The 25,374-nt window shown below is 46.9% G+C and overlaps 1 protein-coding gene across 7 annotated transcripts in view; it reads left to right on the forward strand.

Annotated features, from left to right (window-relative positions):
* Window positions 1–24,615, forward strand: part of TMEM39B (transmembrane protein 39B) — a 30,886-nt gene extending 6,271 nt beyond the window's left edge. The window contains exons 1-9 of one of the 7 annotated variants that reach the window (XM_036352644.1): window positions 3,794–4,460; window positions 6,060–6,186; window positions 6,956–7,175; window positions 7,747–7,830; window positions 8,144–8,298; window positions 16,142–16,478; window positions 17,663–17,850; window positions 22,144–22,264; window positions 24,169–24,615. In XM_036352644.1, the coding sequence (XP_036208537.1) occupies window positions 4,457–4,460; window positions 6,060–6,186; window positions 6,956–7,175; window positions 7,747–7,830; window positions 8,144–8,298; window positions 16,142–16,478; window positions 17,663–17,850; window positions 22,144–22,264; window positions 24,169–24,411 (1,479 nt within the window). In that variant the 5' untranslated portion in view covers window positions 3,794–4,456 and the 3' untranslated portion in view covers window positions 24,412–24,615. Of the gene's footprint in view, window positions 1–3,793; window positions 4,461–6,059; window positions 6,187–6,955; window positions 7,176–7,550; window positions 7,631–7,746; window positions 7,831–8,143; window positions 8,299–11,284; window positions 11,417–16,141; window positions 16,479–17,662; window positions 17,851–22,143; window positions 22,265–24,168 lie in introns of those variants that run through there. The other 6 variants (XM_036352646.1, XM_036352648.1, XM_036352645.1 and 3 more) reach the window with 6 other exon arrangements.
* Window positions 24,616–25,374: the final 759 nt, after the last annotated feature.

The raw sequence follows: 25,374 nt of genomic DNA on the forward strand, positions 1-25,374 counted from the left end.
TTTTGATCCAACAGGACAGGGCATCTGCCCACACTGGAACTTCAGAGTAAAGCAGCCCCACAAAACCTCATAAACTGAGTGGTAGAAAGGGTAGTTCCCCAAAGAAAATTATAGGTTTCTTACCAGAAGAAGGAATGAATAGATGCTGGGCAGGCAAAATCAATAGTCAACCTGTACAAGATGGGCAGGAGCCACAGATAATGGGTCACATGCAAAACAGTTAATTTGAGCAAACTCTTACCCTGGATTGTTTGAATGCCCTAAAAGCAATTTGGCAAACATTTACTGAGTATTCGCCATGTACAAGGTGTAGCACCTTCCACATAATAAGTGCACAGCAAGACAATCCTCTGCTGCCATCCTGCTGCCATCCCCAGTAAGACAATTACCAGACTCAAGCTATTCCTCCCATCCTACATAATAAAAGGCTAATATGCAAATCGACCAAACATCAAACCGATGGGTCGCTATGACAAGCACTTGACACCAGGGGGCAGATGCTCAACACAGGAGCACTGCTCAGCCAGAAGCCACAGCAGCAGCGCTAAGGATGTCCAACTGTCGGATGTCCCCTGAGGGCTCCTGGACTGCGAGAGGGTGTAGGCCGGGCTGAGGGACAACCCCCCAGTGCACAAATTTCATGCACTGGGCCTTAGTAGGAGTATAACGGGCAAACTGCTATTCATCTCTCAGAAACCAGCTCTGATGTCATCTCCCAGGAAGCTTTCCCTTGCCTACCATCCCTGTCAGAGTTAGTCACCTTCCATCCACCTCTGAACTTGATACATACTGATATTATCACATTGTACCATAATTTATTGATTCTTCTGTCTCCCCAAATAATGAGTGGCATCTCTGTATCTCTAGTGCCCAGGATATAATAGATGCTCCAAAAAGTTTATTGACCTGAGTTAAAATGAGTTCCCAGGTATGGCTTGTCCTCAGGCTTCTATGGAATATTCCTGAAACTATTTAGCTTCCCTTCTCAATAGGCATTCCTTTCAAGAGTCATTTTGCCATTATCTCAATTCAACTGAATTAATACTTACTTTGAATGCCTATCATATGCCAGGTAGTATTAGGCTTTAAGGATTCAGAAATTAATGAGATACATTTCAATTGTAGTGCTCTAAAGAGGCCAGAACTAGCTCTCCTACCAGAATTTCTTTTCTTTTTTTAATTTCTTTATTGGTTAAGGTATTAAAAATGTGTCTTCATCCCCCCATTAACCCCCAACCTCCCTGCCGCGCCCCCCTCCACCTCCCTCCCCCCACCAGAATTTCTTTAGCTGGGAAAACAAATATCTGCCCTGGTTTCTACTCTGTTTTTGACCTGGTCATTCTCCTCCCCCGCACCCCAACCCCACCATTTCCAGGCCTTTTCCTCCAGAAGGAAAGGCCTGACTTGTTGTAAAATCTATAACAAATGTGTATGTGTGGAATTAAACTCCACATTTCCATTTGTCTAGATTAAAAACCTTGGAATAATCCTTTATCATCTTTCCCACACATCTATCCATCAGTCAACAAATCCTGTTGACTTTCACTTCAAATCCAAAATCCAACCATATCTCATCACCTCCCTCAATCTGATACCAACCATTAACACAGTGGTTCTCAACCTGTGGGTCGTGACCTCTTTGGGGGTCGAATGACCCTTTCACAGGGGTCGCCTAAGACCATCGGAAAACACATATATAATTACATATTGTTTTTGTGATTAATCACTATGCTTTAATTATGTTCAATTTGTAACAATGAAAATACATCCTGCATACCAGATATTTACATTACGATTCATAACAGTAGCAACATTACAGTTATGAAGTAGCAATAAAAATAATTTTATGGTTGGGGGTCACCACAACATGAGGAACTGTATTAAAGGGTCGCTGCATTAGCAAGGTTGAGAACCACTGCATTGACATCTCTTGCTAAGGTCATTGCCATATAGGTTCATGTCTGGTCTCCCTGCTTCCACCCTTGTGACCCTACAGTCTATTCTCACAGAGCAGGCCAGAGTGATTCTTTAAAAATGGAAGTTCAGCCCTGGCCAGGTAGCTCAGTTAGTTAGAATGTTGTCTGATACACCAAGACTGCGGGTTAGGTCTTGGTCAGGACACATAAAAGACTCAACCAATGAATGCATAAGTAATCAGAACAATAAATAGTTGTTTCTCTCCCTTCCTCTCTCTCTCTCTAAAAATCAATAAAAATGGAAGTTCAAACCCTCCAATTACTCCCCATCTCATTCAGAATAAAGCTAACACCACCTGTTCAAACCCTGACTCTGCCGGTTCCCAGCTTTGAAATCCTGTTTCTTGTCCTTTCCGATGAGGCTGGTAATATTCATGTGATAGGTCTTGGTGAGGGCTACATGAGAACAGAGTCTGTTTTATACATGTTAACATTATTATGGCAAGCACTTAATGCAGAGGATGCATTCAATAAATGAGCTACATTTGTGATAGTTTCTTCCCTCATAAGACATAAGCTGTGTTAATCACCTGGTAGCTCCATCGCTTTCAATTGTAGTGCTCTAAAGAGGCCAGAACTAGCTCTCCTACCAGAATTTCTTTTCTTTTTTTAATTTCTTTATTGGTTAAGGTATTAAAAATGTGTCTTCATCCCCCCATTAACCCCCAACCTCCCTGCCCCGCCCCCCTCCACCTCCCTCCCCCCACCAGAAAGCTTCCTCCTTTCTCTTATCCTGATCTCTTGTCTATTCCGTCCAAGCCACACTGGCCTCCTTGCTGTTTCTTTTTTTTAAAATAGATTTTATTGATTTTTTACAGAGAAGAAGGGAGAGGGATAGAGAGCCAGAAACATCGATGAGAGAGAAATATCAATCAGCTGCCTTCTACACACCCCCTACTGGGGATGTGCCCACAACCAAGGTACATGCCCTTGACCGGAATCGAACCTGGGACCCCTGAGTCCACAGGCCGATGCTCTATCCACTGAGCCAAACCAGTTCGGCTCCTTGCTGTTTCTTAAACACACCAGACATGCATGCTTGTGCCTGAGGGCCTTTCCACTGACTTCCTCTGCCTGGAATGCCCCCTTTCTCTGGATATATGCCTGACTAATTCACTCATTTCCTTCATGTGTTTGCTCAAAAGTCACCTCAGTGAAGCCTACCCTAATTGCCTTGTATATAATTGCCACCTGCCCTCCCCTTTCTTGTTTCCTCCACAGCAATCATTCCTTTCCAACATACTACCGAATTTACTCATTTAATGTCCATCTCCAGGACTGTAAGCTCTGAATATCAATTAAATATCTACTAAATCCTAACAGCAGCCTTGGTGTATGGGACCATGCTCTAACCAACCGCGCTGCCTGGCCAGGTTTGAACTTCCATTACGAGCCAAGCACTGTGCTAAGCGATGGAGCTACCAGGTGATTAACACAGCTTATGTCTTATGAGGGAAGAAACTATCACAAATGTAGCTCATTTATTGAATGCGTCCTCTGCATTAAGTGCTTGCCATAATAATGTTAACATGTATAAAACAGACTCTGTTCTCATGTAGCCCTCACCAAGACCTATCACATGAATATTACCAGCCTCATCGGAAAGGACAAGAAACAGGATTTCAAAGCTGGGAACCGGCAGAGTCAGGGTTTGAACAGGTGGTGTCAGGGGAGTAGGGTCAGATGTAAGAAATACTTTCAGCGGTTCTCAACCTGTGGGTTGCGACCTCTTTGGCGGTGGAACGACCCTTTCACAGGGGTCGCCTAAGACCATCCTGCATATTAGATATATACATGACGATTCATAACAGTAGCAACATTACAGTTATGAAGTAACAACGAAAATAATTTTATGGTTGGGTCACAACATGAGGAACTGTATTTAAAGGGCCAGAAAGTTGAGAACCACTGATAGATCTTAGGATTGGCAAGACTACGTACCTACGTAAAAGATAGCTGTGGTGCCGAGGGAGGCGGGAAATAACTCCCAGGTTTTGACTGGAGTGGACCAAAGAGCAACAAGGCCGCAGAGAAAGGTGACAGCCCAGTTTGGAAGGGGTTGAGTTTGGGGAGCCTGGGAGCCACTCAAGGATGCAGTCCATCCCCGGCAGGAACTGAGACGGGAGGCGGGTTCCGGGCCCCGCCCTCGGGCCTGAGAGATGCGAGGAGAAGGCACGCACGGAGCAGCAGGACGTGGGTTCCCCTGCCTCTCGGGTTTCTTCCGCAGCAGCGGCAGGAAGGGCGTGGGGGACTGCGAGACAAAGACCCCGCAGGCCCCGCCTCTGTCCAGGCGGCCCCTTTAAGAAGCGCGCCCCCAGCCTCTAGCCCGGCCTCGTATGCAAATATAGCGGCGAGGCGGGAGCGCGCGGCCGATCCCCGGGACCGGGCTGCGGCGGTTAGTCCTCTCCCGGCCGCCGTCGCCTCCGACATATTGCCCGCAGGAGCTGCGGCGGCGAAGCAGAGCGCGCCGGGGGGAGGAGATGGGTGAGCAGAGCGGGCCCGGCTCGGCCCGGGAACGGGCGGCGCGGAGATTGGGGTGGCCAGGCTGCTCATGGCTCCCCACGCGGACCGGATCCCGGCAAAGGGCGGGGGAGGGGATTCGGGCGCAGAGGGACCCCGCCCCCTCCGGTCGCTTTGCGGGGTGGGGCCTCTTGTGGGGGCGGGGCAGCTGGGGGCGGGGCTTCTCGTGCGGGGTGGGGTCTTGTGGAGGATTGGGCTCTGGTGAGGATGGGCTAGGCGTGGGCGGGGCCTTGGCCTAGGGGCGGGGGCGTCCTTCCGGGCTGGGGGTCTTTCTGCTGGAAGCGGTGGGGCGGGAAGGAGACCTAGACTAAGGGAACCCCATTCTGGAGCGAGGCTTCTGGGTACACGCAGCTTTTATGGGCTCGTGGGCGGGTTTTCTGGGCTGACAATTGTGTGTAGGCGGGACTTCTGGGCTGAGGGTGCTTGTGTGGGTGCAGAGCTTCTAGAGAGGAGACTAGGTATGGGCAGAGCTTTTGGGGTGAAGGTATTTGAGTGGGATCTTCTAAGCCGAGTATAATAGTGTGTGAACAGAGCTTCTGGGCTGGGGGCTGGCTGAGGGGCAGAGTTCGAGGACAAGTGCTTTGTAGAGGCTTGTGGGAAAAGCTTCCAAACTGAGGAACTAGGGCAAAAGGCGTGTGTTGTGTAAGCTGCCGTGTTGCCCTGGAGGGATATAAACAAAGCTATAACCTTGACTAGAACTGGGGTGGTGCTTGTAAGCAGGATGGAGCCTGGGAGCTCGGGCTAGACTGCTAAGGCTAGAGAAATAGATGGTGGGTCCAAGTTTGGGTCCACAAACACATCATTCTCCCAAAGCCATATCCTTGGCCCTGTGCTCAGGCCCTGGGTCTTGACCATAAGACACCAGGATGCCCCTCGAGCTGGATCTCAGGCCCTGGAGGAAAAAACTTCACGACTGCCCAGAATTGTCAGCCTATAGAAACTGGGTAGTATCTGAATGGACCAGCATACACCAGAGCTAAGAGCACAGGACCCAGCCCCCAAACTGCCTGTGACACAGTATAAACTCAGTTTCCGAATCTATGGAAAACCTACCCTGCAGGTTTCATCACTCATCAATATACACTTATTGGGCATTTACTTAATGCTGGGCACTGTGGTAGGGGGAGGGGATACAGCGGAAGAAGACGTAAATGTAGTGACCTCACTGACCTTCCATACTAGTGGGTAAGACAGACAATAAATATGTTAACAAATGAATAAGAAAAATTCCAAGAGTGAATTGTTGTGGGGGTGGGAACGAATTATGAAGCAGATACTTCCCAAATGGCAATCAGGGAAGGGCTCTCGGAACAGAGGATACAGCAAGTACAAGAGGTAGCAATAAGCTTGGTTTGCTTATGGAGAGAGAGGCCAGGATGGCTGAAGCATGGGGGCAGGCAGAGAATGGTAGATGAGGTTGGAGAGGTAGGCAGGAGCCAGATCATAGGTCTTTGTGATTAAATGGTAAAGTGAGACAGCAGGTAAACTGGTAGGCAGGATCACTGCTGTTATCCTTGATATATGCCCTTTGGCTTGAGGATTTACCTTATTTGAGTCCCACAGGAGGACGAAGAGGTCCCAACAGGACATCCTACTGTCGTAATCCGCTGTGTGAGCCAGGGTCCTCCGGGGGCTCTGGTGGGGGCCACACTTCCAGTGCATCAGTCACCAGTGTCCGTTCCCGCACCAGGTAAACTGCCTTTCTGTGTCTTGCCCCTCACTGTGGGTTCACAGGGATAGTAAGGACAAAGCTGTCCCTGACTGAGCTCTAGGATGTGATATCCCAGATGCCAGAGGGGGCTCAGAAGGCAGCAGAAAAGACCCAGAGGATGGTCATTTGTACAGTTGCAGTGGGACATCCTATATAATAAAAGGCTATAATGCAAATCAACCGAATGGCGGAATGACTGGTCGCTATGACGTGCACTGACCACCAGGGGGCTCAACGTAGGAGCTGCCCATGGTGGTCAGTGCGCTTCCACAGGGGGAGCACCACTCAGCCAGAAGCCCTGAGCCAGGCAGTCGGACATCCCCTGAGGGCTCCCAGACTGCGAGAGGGCACAGGCCGGCCTAGGGACTCCTCCCTCCCACGGAGTGCATGCATTTCATGCACCAGGCCTCTAGTAGTGTAATAAATCCAAAGGCCTGGATTCTAGTTACAGTTCTGCTGCTGATTTGCTGGTGGCTTGGACAAGTTATCTCCCCTCTTTGGGCCTCCTATTTTCCTTGTCTGTAAAGTGGACCTAATAAATTTTTACTTCCTGGGGGATGTTGGGAAGCCTGAACAAGATTAGGGATAGGAAAAGGCTCTGTCAACCCCTGTGTCTGACATGTAGGATCAGGACCCCATTCTTGCCATGAACGGCTTTTCTGATCCTACCCCACCATCCTGTGCCTCAGAAGCCCTTCTTGGTAGGGTTCTCAGGTCAGCTCCTGATGTTTTCCTTTCCTGTCCCCAGGAGCAGTTCTGGGACGGGCCTCTCCAGCCCCCCACTGGCCACCCAGACAGTCGTTCCCCTACAACACTGCAAGATCCCGGAGCTGCCAGTTCAAGCCAGCATTCTGTTTGAGCTGCAGCTCTTCTTCTGCCAGCTCATAGCCCTCTTCGTTCACTACATCAATATCTACAAGACAGTGTGGTGGTACCCGCCTTCCCACCCGCCTTCCCACACCTCCCTGGTAGGTGTCCAGCTAGGACCAGCCGTGTATGTGTGTGTGAGTGTGTGTATGGTTTCAGTTTAGCACAGCTTACCTAGCACCCTGTAGGCTTGGCCTCATGCTGGGCAAGGGAAGTGTAGAAAGAACAGGAAACTGGTAATTCCTGAATTCTCACCCCTAATGTGCCCAGCGCCACACCAGGCATTGTAAAGGTGGAGATGAATCTGACAGATTTTGCCTAAAGGAGCACAGTCTTAAGTCCTGTGGGGGAGATGAAGCATAGACATCTGTGAGTGTTTCAAGGAGTGGAAAGATCTCCATGCAGAACGAGAGGTTCAGGGACAGGGGCAGGGTGACTAGGGCAAGGGGGCTCACACACCACTCTCTTATCTCCAGGGACGTTCCCACTTCCCTCCTCTGGGTCCTGTTCTACTCTAGGTAATTTCCTGTCCTGACTCAGCTGGAGGCCTGTGAAGGTCAGAGAGTGGGGATAGTCCCTATGGAAAGGACTGGGCAGGGGGAGGTGGATCTGAGAATAGATTGTATATGGGCAGGGGGCCCCACGTGACCCCCAGGCCTCTGCCCCCGACAGAATTTCCACCTGATCGACTTCAACTTGCTGATGGTGACCACCATCGTGCTGGGCCGCCGCTTCATTGGGTCCATCGTGAAGGAGGTGATTGGGTCCTAGAGGCTGGGGACTTTGGGACGCCCTTTCCCCCGGGGGTGCCGAGGAGATACGTGGAGCCCTTCAATCCTAAGGCCTTTCCTTGGGGCTCCCTTCGGACTTGGTTGAAGAACATTACTCACATCCCTTTGGCCGTTGGAGTTTCCTGGGTGTCAAGGAGGGCTCCCCTTGCCAGGTTCTGCCGCGGCTGCTGCCCCCATGTTTCCCTGGGTGGGACACAGGCCGTGCTGGGAGGGATTTGGGCACAGCCTCTGTGGCCTTCATCCAAGGCCCCATCCCGTCCTATCTCACCCTGACCCAGGCTTCTCAGAGGGGGAAGGTCTCCCTCTTTCGCTCCATCCTGCTGTTCCTCACCCGCTTCACCGTTCTCACGGCAACAGGCTGGAGTCTGTGCCGCTCCCTCATCCACCTCTTCAGGACCTACTCCTTCCTGAACCTCCTGTTCCTCTGCTATCCGTGAGTACCCCTCCTTCACCCCTCACTGCCTGACACCTGGTTCTTGACCTTTGCCCTGAGTGTAGCTGGGTCAGCAGGCCCCCACACCTGGAAGACTCCCAGGCAAGGCAGCAACAATGTTCTCTCACATTGTCAGACAGTATCCCCCTGCGATCAGAGTGATTAGCTTTTCACAGGAGCAGAAACTGAGATGGCATCATTTACCCAAGGTGCCACCAAGGGGGAGTCAGAATAGGACTCAAATCTGAGTGTATATCCCAAAGGAAGGTTTCTGAGGGAAGTGCATGTACTTTGTCTCCTTCTCTCTTCCTTTCCTTTCTCTCTGGTTCTCTGTCTGTCTCTGTACATATCAGTGTTTATGTAAGCTCTTGGTGCCTCCCTTAGGTCTGTGTGCATGCAAGCACCTGTGTGTGTCTATGCATGAAGCATGTGTGTGTGTATGTCTGCACATGCATGTGTATATGTCTGTCTTTGTCTGTTTTGGTCACTCTCTCCCTCCATCTTGCCAGAACCCAAATTGTCGAAGATGGAGAGATAGTGTCTGAGAGGAGCCCAGGACTGCCCCTTTCTGGCCTAGGATTGGGGAGGGCTTTGGCAAGGTGTCTACTCTGGCTGTTCGTGGGACAGGTTCCTGGCTGCCTAGGCATTAACAGTTATTTCCCAACCCCTGAGCTTTCTGGTTCATGAGCTTCTCCAGGTTGGACCAGCCCTGTTCCCTGGGAAGCTTCATAGCTGGACACTTCTCCCTCTCTACCCTGGTTAACCAAAAGGGCACTGTCATGGGAGGAGCCCCATCACTATTGCTTCAGTTATATCTAGTTTATAATTAAAAGAGTGACACATGTCATATACAAACATTAAACTTTATAGGAGCTTTTAACATAGAAAATGAAAGTCCACATAATCTCAGTCCCCTAGAAAACCATTACTTACTGCAAGCATGTCAAACTCGAGTTTGGTTGGTTGGTTTTTATTTACACGCATACTTTTTTTTAAAAAAAATGGGATTGTTCTATGCATGTTGTAAAATTGATTACATTTTCCACATAATCATATAACTTGGATATTTTTTCATGGCAATACACATGGTCTACCTCACTTTTTTTAATGGCCTGATAGCATTCTATTATATAGACTTTTCACAATTTGTTTTGTCTTCTATTAGTAGATTTGTTTAGTTATTCCTAGTTTCTCCCTACTTAATGAGGCAGGGCACATTCTTTTGCATACATCTTTGCACACTTGTTCAGTGTTTTTGTAAAACAGATTTGCAGAAGTAGAATTACTGCATCAAAAGTTATGTCCATGTTTTTAAAAATTGACTTGAGAGAGAGAGAGAAAAAACAACAACATTGATGTGAAAGAGAAACATTGATAGGTTGCTTCACCTGGACCTGGAACCAAACCCACAACCTGGGCTTTGCCCTGACTGGGAATTGAACCAGGGACCCTTCAGTGTAAGCGACGATGCTCAACCAATTGAGCCACACCAGCTTTGATAGCTATTAGCAATTGACCCTCCAAAATGGTTGTATTGGTTTAAATTTTCAACGATTGCCTAAATTTGACCCTTTCTAGTTATTCTCCAGTGAGTCCATTCTCCTTGGATACAGACATCATCCAGTGTTTATATCTTGCATTATTTTTTATTTTTTTGCAAACATAATAAAAAAATCCGCATAAAAAAATCAAGTCCAGACTCTAAAACCTTATAATGAAAAATCGCCTCCAACTCCACCCCCCAGAGTAGTCCCACTTCTCAAAAACAATCCCTGTCACTGTTTCTGGTGTTAAATGTTTTTCAGGTCACCTCCATAATTCTAGTATCTTTTTGCCTTTATTTACTCTTTTTAAAAAATTTTTGATATTATAGTTGGGATAACAGGTTTACATAGTTCAAATTCAGCAGGTATAAATACTGCACACTAACTGCGGCACATACCAGAGTTGTGGGTTTGATCCCCAGCAGGGGTCGTGCAGAAGGCAGCCAATGGATGTTTTTCTCTCTGTTTCTCTCTCTAAAATTAATAAAAACAAAAATTCAACAGATATGAAAGAATATGAATGAAAAAGTCTTCTCTTGACTCCTTTTTCCCAGCTACACAGTTTCCCTCCCCAGAGGTAGCCACCAATATTTCTGGTTTCTTGTATATCCTGGAAATAAATACCCTTTGCATATATATGCATACCACACACTCATATATGCACATGCATACAGGTGCACATGCAATTACAAAATACTTAGTTCACCCTTCCATCCCTACTGTTTCCAGTGTTTGATAAGTTATTATTTTTAGTGTCCTATTGGTTATCATTTTCAGTAATATGAGAATGCCTGTCTTTTTTTATTCCATCAATAGTAGTCAGTGTCTTAATTCCTTTTATGTAAAAGAAGAATATTAGGAACCCTGCCATTCCATTTTTTCACCCTCTTCCTCCTCTCACTTCCTGGCAACTATACTCTTATACTGTCAAGCTTGACATTCACACTCTTGTATATAAACACATTAAAGTCTTTCATTCTTTGTCTAAGTCTAATTCTAAAAATTAAAAATTAATAAGTAGACTTGATGTTATAAATATGAAAACATCATTTAGTGTAGGGCCAAGTAGTATGCATAGATGACATTCCTTCTCTCTAGTTAACTGAATTATAATCTTGAGCCTCTTAAAAAAAGAATGTTCTAGTGTCTAGGTCAAATGGTTTCTCTTTTCTTACATTCCATCAAATGCTTAAAATCATTATCATAGTTTAGTTTGCTCCATATTTAGATTGTAACTTTCTTATACAGCTTTTTTTTTCATCTTGGAGTTTCTAATTGCCTTTTCTTTTCTTGTTGACAAAAGAATGATGGGCCTTCAACATATCCTCAAGTTTATCCAGCCTCTCAATCATGCTACCTGTTGCCTGGAGTTCATTTCCCCCCAAAAGACATCCCTCCTGGATCTCTCCATCCTCCTGCTCCAGTCTGGAGTGGTTGCTCTTTAGGCCTGATGTACAGCTCTCAGCCTGGGACTTCCCTACGCTGCCCTCCTGGGTTGGATCCACTGTTTCCTGGATCCCATGTCTTCCTCTTTCTTGGTTTTTCTCCCTTATTTTGCTGGAATGCATAATCAGGTAATTTTCTTAACAATGGGTACATGGGAGTTACGTACATTCTGAGTCCTTGCATGTCTAAAATTGTCTTTATTCTGCCCTCATACTTAATTGATGATTCAGCTAAATGTAGATTTCTAAATTCATATTCTCAGAATTTTGAAGATATTGGTCCATTGTCTCTGGTATCCCATGTTTCTAAAGAGAAGACTAATACCAGTTGGATTCCAATTATTTGTAGATGACTTGTTTTTTTTCTTTCTGAAGGCTTTTAGGGATATTCTGTTTAACTTTTGATTATTTGAAATTTCACCAGGGTGTGTCTGGTGTGGAACTTTTCTCATTCATCTTATTAGTACTCTAGGATTTTTTTTACCACGAGATTTAGGTATTCAGCTCAAGGAAATTTTCTTCTATTATTTCTTTGATAATATTTTTCCTTTCATGTTTTCTTTTTTTTATATATTTTATTGATTTTTTTACAGAGAGGAAGGGAGAGGGCTAGAGAGTTAGAAACACCGATGAGAGAGAGAGACATCGATTAACTGCCTCCTGCACACCCCCCACTGGGGATGTGCCCGCAACCAAGGTACATGCCCTTGACCGGAATCAAACCTGGGACCCTTCAGTCCACAGGCTGACACTCTATCCACTGAGCCAAAACAGTCAGGGCTCCTTTCATGTTTTCTATTCTCTCTGGGACTTCAGTTCATCATATGGTAGACCTCGTAGGTTGGTTATCTGTTCCCCTTATATTTTCTCACCTCTCTCCCTTTCTTCTCTCCCTTCCTTCAGTCTTTCTTTCTGGGTATCTCTCTCTTTTCACGTTGCCTTAGGGAGATTCCCTCAACTATATTGTCCAGCTTTTTTATTGAGAATTTTTTCAGCAATCATATTTTTAATATCTAAGACCTCTTTCTTATTTTGATTATTCTTTTTCATGGCATTTCTGTTCTTGTTTTTAAAATCTCTTATGTTCCCTCAATTTTGTCTTTCCTCCTGGGTCAATTTTTCTATTAAATGCTGCTAGTTTTCTAAATATAGTTGGTTTCTTTGGTTGTCTATTTCTATTTAAGAACAAAGAGCCTGGTAGCTTGAAGTGCATTTTGACTGGAAGTTCTGAGTACATGGGCAGGGCAAACTTTGCTTTAGGATGATTGAGTAAGGTACTTGTCAGGCTGTGGCCCCCTTTGGCCAGAAAAAGGGGGGTAGGTGTTACTCTAGGATGCCTAGAATGGGGACCTCAGTTCTCAAACACTTTGTTCAGTTTCTTTACAGAAAAATCCTTCAGGGTGCATTGTGTGAGGTGTGTAAGAGATTAAGGGACTGATTCTTATTCATAAATACAGGTCTTTGTTTAATCGCATTTGTTCAGCCCTGGTTCTCACTTCTGCCCTCTATCATATGTGCTGACATCAAGCCAGAGCCTTTCTTGGATCACTCTAGGCAGAGAAGCTCCTACCCTCAGTCCAGCCCTCTCATGGCATATCCTGACCTAGACCTATGTCGTCCAGTTTAGTAGTTTCTAGCCACCTGTTGCTATTGAACATTTGAAATAGGCTAATTTGAATTGAGATGTGCTATAAGTGTAAAATATACACCGGATTCTGAAGATTTAGTACAAAAAAAGAAAGTAAGTAAAACATATTCATAATAATGATTATATGTTGCAATGATAATATTTTGCATATATTGAGTTAAATAAAATAGAGTATTAAAATTAATTTTACCTACTTTTTAATGTGGCTATTAGAAATTTTTAATCTTTATTGTTGAAAGTATTACAGATGTCCCCTTTTTGCCCCCATTGACCTCTTCTAGCCTGCCCCCTACAGAAATTTAAATAACATGTGTGCTTCTCATATTCCTATTAGACAATTCTGCTCTAGGCCATGGCTTCCTTCCTCATCTGTCAACATGTTTCCGTCCGCTTTCTAAATTTGTCAGAATCGCTTGTGTACTCCTCCCATTTGTTTTGCTGATATGGATTTACTTCCTACTGTCATGTCTTAGGTGGGAAGGATAGGAGGGAATCTGCCATCTTGCATGTGAAGCTGCTTCTAACTTGTGACCTGTCAGAGCAGTCACTTGCTGTTACCACGTAATTTAGTTGATCTGTAGTTCTTCTTAGAGGCAAAACCAGGGAGAGTTTAAGTACTTGCCCTTAGTTTGACTCTGAATCCCTTGTATATTCATGTAAGTGCCCACCCCCTTATTCCCACAGGGATCCTGAAGAGTGCTTTGGGAATTCCGTTTCAGTCTTCTTTCCTGTCTGATAGAGTCACTGGCCTATTTCTTTTTCTAGCAAAATTATATTGATATATTCTGAGACAGGCACCATGCTGGGGGTTGTTGGAAAAATTAAGAGAGCACTTATGAAAACACTAGCATAATGCCTGGTTGAACATAGGGAATCAATATAAACTATGTAACTTAAGGCAAGTTAAGGATACTGAGGCTCATAGAGATTAAGTAACTTGCCCTAAATAATAGCATTAGTAAGTGGCAGAGCTGGGATTTTAAAACTGGCCTATTTGATCCCAGAGGTTATTTTCTCAACCAAATTCTCTAAGTTGTTTTACTTAACCTTACCCCAGGAAGAATGGTAGCATCCCCACTTCATTTTATCTATATCTATATCTATATCTATATCTATATCTATATCTATATCTATATATCTATATATCTATATATCTATATATCTATATATCTATCTATCTATCTATATATATATATATATATATATATATATATATATATATATAAAAGCCTAAATGACCAAATGACCTGTCACTATGATGTGCACTGACCACCAGGGGGCAGGTGTGCTCCCACAGCGGGAGTGCTGCTCAGCTGACGGACCTGGTCTGGGCAGCCTACGAGCCCAGTGGCAACCTTTCACTCCCTCAGTAGTCCTGCAGATCCAACATCCAGAGAATGGGCCAGGCTCTGACAGACCACCGGCCTCCTGGGAGTCGGCTTGAGGCACCGTGGCCACTTCCCCTCTTCAGATGCTCCGCTAGGAAGAAACGATATAAAAGTACAAATGTCCCCCAGGTGGCTCCCGACAACCAGTGCAAATGTCAGTGGGATGGATCTGGATCCCTGGCTGCAAGGGCATCCCACCACCCGCCCAGGAGGGCCAATCGCATCCCGTCCCCCTCTCCTCCCCCCCCCTCCGCTCCCCCCCCGCACCAGCATCCCTCAGGATGGGTGCCAGATGCAGGGCTCACAGCTGGCAAGTGCAGCTGCAGTGGTGGAGCTTCTCCCAACTAGGACTGACTGGACACAAACCCACAGCAGGTGCAGCGGGACTGGGATGAGTGGGAGCAGCAGGGAGCATTGGACTGCCAGTTTTGGCCCAATCCCTGCAGGCCATGCTGAAGGATCCCACCTGTGCACGAATTCATGCACCAGGCCTCTAGTTTTTAAATATAATAAATACTCATAGTATTTATTGATCTCAGAGGGAGGTAGAGAGAGAGAGAGAGAGAGAGAGAGAGAGAGAGAGAGGGAAACATGAATGATGAGAATCTTCGATCAGCTGCCTCCTGCACGCCCCCTACTGGGGATCAAGCCTGAAACCCAGGCATGTGCCCTGACTGGTAATGGAACCGTGACCTCCTGTTTCATGGGTCAATACCCAGAGTCACACCGACTGAGCAGCATCCCCATTTTATAGAACAGAAAGCAAAAACCCAAAGAAGCACATTACCCAAGGACACTCATTTCCCTTGGAACCTCAGAAAACAGGAAATTACTGTTGATAAGAAAATGTAGCATTCTCATTGACCCTGACTTCTGGGGGCAGCCCAGGAACCCTTCTGGGTCTGGGTCTGAGGACCTGGGGAAATTGAGAGGGCCCAAGCTAAAAAAAGAAATGCTTGTAAAGAGCACCTACATGATATTCCATGTACTGTGCTAGGCATTTGCCCACTTTTTATAACTATATACCCTTCTTGGCTATGGGTTTGTCTAGTTTTCTCCTCAAGTGATAGGAGCCAGATACTCAAAACACCCCTTGACTAATTAGCTCCAGCCGTAACCTAAGCACTACTCAGGGGAAGAGATTTGTACTTTTCAAGGGTCCATTTCAGTGCATGGCACATAAGAGACACACAAATATTGTTCCTGAGCTGCCCTAAGAGCTGTCTAACATATGTACTCAGCAACTTATACCTCCGTGCCATGTACATTTAAAATGAATTACTCGTGGTATTTATTGAGTATCTCTCCTGATCTTTGGTATCAGACTATTCTGGGATAAATCCCAGCTCTGTTACTTCCTTACTAATTGTGAACCTTGGGGAATCCACGTTACCTCTCTGAGCCACAGCTTCTTCATCTGAAAGGGCACGAAACAACGGGACCTAATGCACAGTGTTCTTAGGAGGAAAAGAGAAGCGAATGCGCGTAAAGGACTTACGACAGTGTCTGGGGCATAGGCGGTGCCCAGTTACTGTGGGCTGTTAGGCATGCTGTTAGTTGTCAATAGACTGTGAGGGCAGGGACTCGTCTCTTGCTTCCTGCTATACCCCTGATGCTCAGCACACACTCAGTGCTAATACGTGTGTTGAACGACTGATCATTGGATGGGAGGATAGAGGGTTAGAAGGACGAGTGAATTCTCCCTTCAGAATAGCCAAGAGAGCTAAGGCCCAGGGAGGGAAGAAGGACTCTCAGTGGCTGAGGGCTGGGATCCTGGCCCACGGGCAGGCCTGCCCTCACCACTGTCTTCCCCCGCAGGTTTGGGATGTACATTCCGTTCTTGCAGCTGAACTGTGACATCCGCAAGACAAATCTCTTCAGCCACATGGCTTCCATGGGTCCCCGGGAGGCTGTCAGTGGCCTGGCACGGAGCCGGGACTACCTGCTGACTCTGCGGGAGACGTGGAAGCAGCACACGCGGCAGCTGTACGGCCCAGACTCCATGCCCACCCATGCCTGCTGCCTGTCGCCCAGCCTCATCCGCAGCGAGGTGGAGTTCCTCAAGATGGACTTCAACTGGCGCATGAAGGAAGTGCTGGTCAGCTCCATGCTGAGCGCCTATTACGTGGCCTTCGTGCCTGTCTGGTTCGTGAAGGTGTGTAGCTCAACCCAGGGAGGCAAAGGGCCTGCCCAGGGCCTCACCCTGCTGCCTGCCCCCCAGACCTCCTGCTTGCATAAATAACTACTATTTTTTTATGAGATTCTGTATGTTCTCTCAAGGGCTAGAGTGACTGCTGCCTCTATTTTTAGAGCGGAAAGAACAAGGCTCATTGAAAGGAAGTGGTCTGCACAGGACCACCCAGCCAGTGAGGAGGACATGCATTGTTGTTCATAATACTTGGTAACAGAGAGCAGTGACTTGTATTTTAATTTGGCTGTTTTGGTACAGGCATGTCACAGTGTCCTGCTTTACCGTTAAATAGGAAAGCAGGATTCATCCAGATCGGAGTGACAGCAAAAGCCTGTGCTCTCTCTCTAGCTTGTGTGGCCTTCTGGGAAAGTATTTTCCCAGCCGACTGTAGGCTGGAAACATGTATCCAAGAACGGACCCTACTGAATAATTTGAGGTGGAGGTTTTAAAGTTTGTTGAGCACCTACATGTGATAGAGCTTTCATGGGTATTACAGTCCTCCAAATGCCTCTCAGCGGTGGTTGGTGGTTACTCTTATCTTCATTTAACAGATGAGGAAACTGGAGCATAGAGCAGTGAAGTGACTTGCCCAAGGTCACACAGTTAATAAGCAGCAGAGCCAAGATTTGAACTCATGTCAGTTGGACTTGCCTGAACTTGGGAGCCAGTGTTCTGGCTCAGAGTGGTGGGCACTGGGAGCAGTTTTTCTTTGTAAAAGACTAAGCAGTGGGCCCAGGGTCTAAGCCAGGGATGGCGAACCTATGACACACGTGTCAGAGGTGACACGCGAACTCATTTTTTTGGGTTGATTTTTCTTTGTTAAATGGCATTTAAATATATAAAATAAATATCAAAAATATAAATCTTTGTTTTACTATGGTTGCAGATATCAAAAAATTTCTATATGTGACACGGCACCAGAGTTAAGTTAGGGTTTTTCAAAATGCTGACATGCCGAGCTCAAAAGGTTCGCCATCACTGGTCTAAGCCCATGATTAAGCCTTCTTTGTTAGGTGTTAGATCCTTGGTTTCACGTCACCCTGAGTTCTCTCCAGGTTTGATCTTCAAGGTACATAGAATCAGGGAAGGGGGAAGGAGTGAGGACATTACGGGCATCCCAGGCCTTTCCCACCTCTTCCTGCCCCCAGAACACTCATTACTACGACAAGCGCTGGTCCTGCGAGCTCTTCCTCCTGGTGTCCATCAGCACCTCAGTGATCCTCATGCAGCACCTGCTGCCTGCCAGCTACTGCGACCTACTGCACAAGGCCGCTGCCCACCTTGGCTGCTGGCAAAAAGTGGACCCAGCGCTGTGCTCCAACGTGCTGCAGCACCCGTGAGTTGCCCTACCCTTCTCTGCCCAACCCTAACCCTCCTGGTCAGTGTCTGGAGTCACTCACCTCTTTGCTCATCAACGCATTCATTCAGTCAGCAAAAGGTTATTGAGCATATCTTGTTTGGTAGACCTTGTGGCCAGAATGGGGTATGGCAGGGCCCGAGACGGACATGTTACCTGTCCCTAGGTAACTTGTAGTGTACTAGAGATGGGAGGGGGCAGGCAGTAAATTCATAGACTCATGGACTTTCTCATTCACTGACTACTATTTATTCACCCATTGACTGACTTGCTCATGCATTCATTCCTCGCTTCACTCCCTCTATCAACTGCTTACTCATCCATTCAGTCATGAGGTCACCTACTCTTCCAGCAGACATTTATTTCTACCTCATCCATACCAGGCTTGGTGCTATATATTGGACAAAGAAGCTTGGCTTTGACCTATAGGCAAAGGAGAGCTATGAAGGATTTTGAGTAGTGGAGGGACCAGTTCCAAGGCGTATCTTAGAGACGTCAAACTGATAACAAGATATGGTGTTATGGTGTTGGTGCTGATGGTGAATCTTGGACAGGGAAGAAAAAAAACAGGGAGGAAATTACTGAAACAAGATCCTTAAGGAGTTCAGTCTGGTGGGGGTGAGAGCTGTGTACATAAATAGGATGAGTGGTGTGACAGAGGCCCAGCTCTAGGATATTATTGCACCCAGAACAGAGGCAGAAGTTACCCTGCTTGGGAACCCTGAGGTGCTAGGCTGTCTTTCCCCAGCCTGGCTCATTCTTCACGGTGCCTAGCATTTCACCACAGTGCGTTTCACCCAGGTTATATGGGTTTTCCTGCCTGTATTGCCCCAATAGACTGAAAGCTTCTCAAGGTGGAGGCCACTTCTGTATCACATCTGAGTCATGGGCCAAGCACAAGGCCTGGCAGAGAAGAGGCACTAGGACAGATGTGTAGCGGTAGGCCCACCTAGAAGCAGAGATGCAAAGGGAGGCCACAGAGCCCAAGCCTCCTGGTGTTGGCACTCTGTGCCAGTCAGGGCCTTTCCAGCCTCTGCCCAGATGGTCCAGGAAAGGGGATGGGCATTGCCAAATGGGCCAAAAGGGGGCTCTGAAGGGAGGGAGGAGTAGAAAGATAGAACATAGCAGAATATGAGGCTAAATCTGTCCGTAGCTCACCACAATCTGCAGATAACATCCGGGATCTTTCACACAGCTTCCCAGCTGATGAGCTGGGTCCTGCCAGCCTTTTCTACCTTATCTCTTACCATGCCCCAACTCATACTCTGCTCTAGCCAGACCAAACCTCTTCGAATCCTTAAACTCTGTATGCATTTTTATATCGAGGTTTATGCACATGCTGCATGTTTTGCCTGCCACATCCTTCCCGACTTTCTCTTCCTGATTAATTCCTCTCCATTCTTTAGCACTTGAATTCCTCCAGAAACACTTTCCTGTCCATCCAAGTGCTCCCCTATGCTCCTACAATCCCACAATCCTATAATATCATTGCACCTGGCACTTTCTGCTCTGTTTGCTTAGTGACTTGCCTGTCATTCCAGGACTAAAGCTCCTGGAGATCAGAGTCCTTCCCTATCAAGCTCTCAGCCATCTCCTCATTCCTAGTTGAGCACCTGGCTTATAATAGGTCCACAGTACATTTTTTGTGTATAGTCCTTTTTTTTTTTAATTTAAACATATTTTTATTGACTTGAGAGAAGAAGGAAGAGGGAGAGAGAGATAGAAACATCAATGATGAGAGAGAATCATTAATTAGCTGCCTCCTGCACGTCCCACACTGGAGACCAAGCCTGCAACTCGGACCTGTGCCCCACCCGGAAACGAACTGTGACCTCCTGGTTCATAGGTTGTCGTTCAACCACTGAGCCATGCTGGCTGGGCAGTCTTTTTTTTTTTTTTTTTTTTTAAATATATTTTTATTGATTTGAGAGATGAAGGAAGAGGGAGAGAGAGATAGAAACATCAATGATGAGAGAAGCAGGAAGGTGATGTAATAACAAGAGAGCTATTTTTAGGTATTTCCCAAATCAGAAAGGAAGACAATGCACACACGCAGAACAAGGACAGCCGTGCCAACATCGGCCGGCTGCCTTTTGCACACGCCCTCCTCGGGATCGAGCCTGCAACCCTGGCATGTGCCCTGACCAGGAGTCCATCCATGATCTCCTGGTTCATACGTCAATGCTCAACCTCTGAGCAGGGCTATCCTCTTTTTTTTTTAAGGAAAAATTTATATACAATTAAATGTACAAATCTTTAAGATTTTTAAAATTGATTTTTCGAGAGAAAGGGGGAGGGAGGGAGGGAGGGAGGAAGAAAGAGAGGGGGGGAGAGAGAGAAAGAAAGAAAGAAAGAAAGAAAGAAAGAAAGAAAGAAAGAAAGAAAGAAAGAAAGAAAGAAAGAAAGAAAGAAAGAGAAAAGAAAAGAAAAGAAAAGAAACATCTACGTGAATGCAAAACATCAATCGGCTGCCTCCTGCATGCCTCCCACCAGGGATTGAGTCCCCAACCTGGGCGAGTGCTCTGACCGGGAATCAAACCAGCAGCCAACCTTTCAGTGCATGGGATGATACCCAACCCACTGAGCCACACCAGCCAGAGCTGAAAAGTATAAATCTTAAAATGTATCGTTTTTTGAGTTTTGATAAAGGCATGTACACCCATGTAATCTAGCCTCCATCAAGCTACAGAACATTTCCAGCCCCTCAGAAAATTTCCTCGTGATCCTTCCCAATGACCACCCAACTATCTTTTCACTTTCTTTCACCATAGGTTAGTTTTCTGTTCTGCAACTTCATATAAATGAAATCTTGAGTCCAGATTCTTTAATTCAGCATATTGTCCGTGAGATTGATTCACGTTATCACATGTAATACAATAACTTTTTTAAATGAATGAATCAGCAAGGCAGGAGCATGAGATTGAGCTTCTTGCAGACAGTGAGTCTCAGTCCTCTGGCCCAGCACCCTTGGAGTTCCTGAGAGATTTTACAGAACGTCGGAAGAAAGCGCACTGGTTCCACCACCTCGTTCACATGGTCACTGGGGCCTCTATGTGCCAGCCCTTGTGGTGTGCTGCGAGGACAGAGGTGCATTGGACACCATCCCTTCCCTTAAGGTCTCCCAACCTTTGAGACATACAGAGAAATAAATAAGTGGCAAAACATTGGGGAAAGTAGATCAGTAGTAGGGGTTTGGAGGAGAGTGAAAGGATGCTGAATTCTGTGAGGAGTTGGAGGAAAGCTTTCTGGAGGAGTCTGGGTTTTAAGATGACAAAGAGCTTGGCCGGTGTGGTTCAGTTGGTTGTAGCACCGTCCTATACACCAGAAGGTGGCAGGTTTCATTCCGGTCAGGGCACATGCCCAGGTTGCAGGTTCCATCCCCAGTTGGGGCACGTGTGGGAGGCAACTAATAAATGTTTCTCCCTCCCTCCCTCCTTCTCTTCCTCCCTCCCTTCCTCTCTCCCTCCCACTCCCCCTCCCTTTTTCTCTCTGAGATCAGTTTTTTTTAAAAGATGACAAAGAGCTTGCCAGAAGGATAAGGCATCAGGAAGGGCAGTCCAATTGGAGGGGGCAGCTTGTACAGAGACATGAAGCAGTAAGCCAGGGGTCCTCAAACTTTTTAAACAGGGGTCCAGTTCACTGTCCCTCAGACCGTTGGAGGGCCAGACTATAGTTTAAAAAAAAAACTATGAACAAATACCTATGCACACTGCCCATATCTTATTTTGAAGTAAAAAAACAAAACGGGAACAAATACAATATTTGTATTTGCATGTGGCCCGCGGGCCGTAGTAAGGTATGCTGGAGGAACTAGAAACTGAGCTACATGGTGGCGGTCATGGAAGGCCACGCAGGGCCTCAGAGGACTTGACCCAAGAGCACGGGACAGGCTTCAGATGGTTTTGAGCAGAAAACAGTCGGGCTCAGTTTGGTATTTTACAGAGACCACTTAGGCAACTTGTGATGGACCAATTGGAGGCTGCAGGTAAGACCAGATGAAGAAGATTCACCTAGAGAGGGAAAAAGATTTTCTTGACCCTCCCTCGGGCGTTAACGTCAGCCCTAGACCTTGCGACTGCCAGCACAGTGAATTTCTCATGGTTCTTCCCCATTTTACAGAGGAGACAACTGACACCCAGAAAGGGAAAGTCACTGTGCTGAGTCGTAGAAATGAGAGTAGAGCCCTGGTGGTTTCTCCTCATGCCCAGTCTTCCGGTCACCCCTGTTGTGGGTGAGCTGGGCATAAAGCGCACTGTTGGGCTCTGCCTCCAGGTGGACTGAAGAATGCATGTGGCCGCAGGGCGTGCTGGTGAAGCACAGCAAGAACGTCTACAAAGCAGTGGGTCACTACAATGTGGCCATCCCCTCTGATGTCTCCCACTTCCGGTTCCACGTGAGTCTCCTCCCCGGGAAGGAGGGTTGGGGCCTGATCTAGAGGGCAGGGGGACCAGAGGGGCAAGAAGGTGATCTCATAACAAGAGAGTTACTTTTAGGTATTTCCCAAATCCAAAGGCAGACAGTATACACATGCAGAACAAGGACAGCCATGTCAACCACTTCATAACTGCATCTTGCCTGGTAGCAGATCATTGAAATACTGGGTGGAGGTGGGAAAGATGATACAATAAAAGGAAAGGTTCTTAGTGATAAAAATAATAACTATCATCATTCCTATTGTGTGCCAGGCAAGCACTTCCCATGCACTCTTCCATCAGTCTTTACCAGAACTTTGTGTGTAGGGGAGAAATGCCAGGGCTCTCCCCGTTTTTAGATACTAAAATCAGCTTAGACAGTTTAAGTTGTTCAAGGGTGCCTTCCTAGGAAATTTGAAAACTGGAGGTAATGATACTATGGAAAAGGGCTGCTCAAAATCATCGAGGCTAGTGGTCTGCATTTTATTTATTTATTTTGCTATCAAAATCCTTTGTCCAATACAGTCATAGACTGAAGTCCAATGTATAGGACCTCATGGCTCTGCTCTGTTTGCAAGGGTTGGGACTCCTTGCACTCCCACTCACCGCTGCTATAGTCCCTAAAATAACCTCCTCGGAACCTGGGGCTCCAAGGAACACAGTCTGAGAAATCATAGATCTGGGTAATCTCTTTGTTTCACTGTAGAGAAACCTAAGGCCCAGACAGGGAAGGGTCTTGCCCAAGGTCCCAGAAGCCTCTCAGCTGCAGAGCTGAACCTGGCATGCTGGTCTCTTGGACTCCCATTTCCTACGACTTCTCCTATCCTGTAAGCAGCTCTTGAGGTTTAGGTACCTTGCCTCTTGCAGAATCTGGATCCCTAGACATTGATCACTCTTTTGAATTGATCAGAAATTTTTTGCTACACTCTACCTTGCCTGGTAAACACCAAGTAAGAGTGAGGAGTCACCAGGTCCCCTGGAAGCTTCTGGCCTAGCTGGCAAGTACTATACATTAAGTACTTGGTGACTCAGGCTGTAGAGTCTGTAACTCCGCCTATATAATAAAAGCCTAATATGCTAAGTATCCGGTCGTCTGGTCGACCATTCAACCAACCAAAGCATAATATGCTAATGATACGGTAAGGCCACTCAACCATGTGCTATGACATGCACTGACCACCAGGGGGCAGACAGTCAACCGATTGATCAGTTGCTATGAGGTGCACTGACCACCAGGGGGCAGACATTCCAACTGGTAGGTTAGCTTGCTGCTGGGTTCCAGCTGATTGGGACTGAGCCAGACAGGCCGGACACGCCTTGACACTCTCCCACAGTCCCTCGCTGGCTGGCCAACCTCCCGCATCCCTGCCTGGACCTGATCGTGCACTAGTGGGGTCCTTCGGCCTGGCCTGCACCCTCTTGCAATCCGGGGCCCCATTGGGGGATGTCAGAGAGCCGGTTTCATCCCGATCCCGCAGTCTAGGCCGAGGGACCCCACTGGAGCACGAATTCGTGCACCGGGCCTCTAATATATCATAAGATTCTAATTGGTTCAGGTCTTGCAGTACCCAGGAAGATCACATATAAAATCTGGTCTGATTTTAGACCAGAAAAAAGTTTGAGAGAGCAAGCAAGACTTCTCAAGAAAAGCTTCCTGGAGGAAGTACAAGTTGAAAAGGATCTTAACATTATGTGGAGAGCAGTAGCCTTGACCACAAGCAAAGGCAGAGAGGCAGCAAAGTCAGTGCCCAACCCTCGGAAGTTTTCCTTCCCAGCCCACTGCATGGGGCCCCAAGAGCTTGTTCCCTTCACTGGCCCACCCAGCCCCCCAAGAGGCAGGTTTCCGGAGAGTACATTCCAGTCCATCCTGCTCTTTCCTGGGCAGTTCTTTTTCAGCAAACCTCTGCGGATCCTCAACATCCTCCTGCTGCTGGAGGGTGCTGTCATTGTCTACCAGCTGTACTCCTTAATGTCTTCTGAAAAGTGGCACCAGACCATCTCACTGGCGCTCATCCTCTTCAGCAACTACTACGCCTTCTTCAAGCTGCTGCGGGACCGCCTGGTACTGGGCAAGGCCTACTCATACTCGGCCAACCCCCAGAGGGACCTGGACCACCGGTTCTCCTGAGCCCAGGGCAACCCCAGGGACCGCATCCAGGCTTCAGCCAGCGGATCCCTGGGAAGGGGCTGTGGGGGGGGGGGAGGGGGGTAAAAAACCCCAAAAACTGACAAAAAAAATCCACCAGAGCTTTGTATTTTTGTTACATACTGTTTTTTTCTTTGATAATTGATATGATTATGAGGAAAAAAAGTCCTATTTTTATACTCCTAATAAGCTTGTGTCCTGAGTTTCTTTCCCTTCTTGCCTGTCAGGCAGAGTGCAGTGGTGTGTGATTCTGGGCCAGGAAACCCCACGTGTCTTCTGGGGCCTGTGGGCTCTGCCTTCTCCATTGGAGGGGAGACGAGGCATGAGAGTTCACAGTAACAATGAAAACTGCTGCTAGCTGAATGCTCACTGTGTACCAGGTGCTGCTTTCTGTGTATTTACAGGCCTTGTCTTAATCCCACCTTTATGACAACCTTAGGAGGTGGGTGCTGTCACTCTAGTCTGTAGATGAAGAATGAGCTCAGAGCTATAGTGACTTGCCCAAGGTAACACAACTAGGATAGAGCTGGGCCAAAAAAAAAACAAAAAAACCCTCCAAAATATGACACTACTACCCTAGCAGGATGTGAGGTCCTGATTCAGCGTGCAGTCATGGTGACCCTATTCTATGCCAGGTGTGGGAGACAGTTAGGATGCCAAGACACAGAAAGTCGTACGACACCGGGATGGTTATAACAGTTACAAGGTACACAGTAGCACAGAGGGAAGAATGTGTAATGTTCTCTGGACTTCTTGAAAGAGTGGATAGCCTGAGTTGCATCAGCTACTTCCTAGGTGGACAAGAAGGCAACGGCACTTCAAGCAGAGAAAAGGGCATGTGCAATAGCACAGATTTGGAGCATCTGGTGTATTTGGGGAGGGTAAGCAGGATGTGGTTCCTAGAGCAGGAAATATAAGGAAAGTGGGGCGGGAGTGGGATGGAGC

Source organism: Myotis myotis, unplaced genomic scaffold, assembly GCF_014108235.1.
Source record: "Myotis myotis isolate mMyoMyo1 unplaced genomic scaffold, mMyoMyo1.p scaffold_m19_p_2, whole genome shotgun sequence".
In the NCBI taxonomy this organism is placed as follows: domain Eukaryota; kingdom Metazoa; phylum Chordata; class Mammalia; order Chiroptera; family Vespertilionidae; genus Myotis; species Myotis myotis.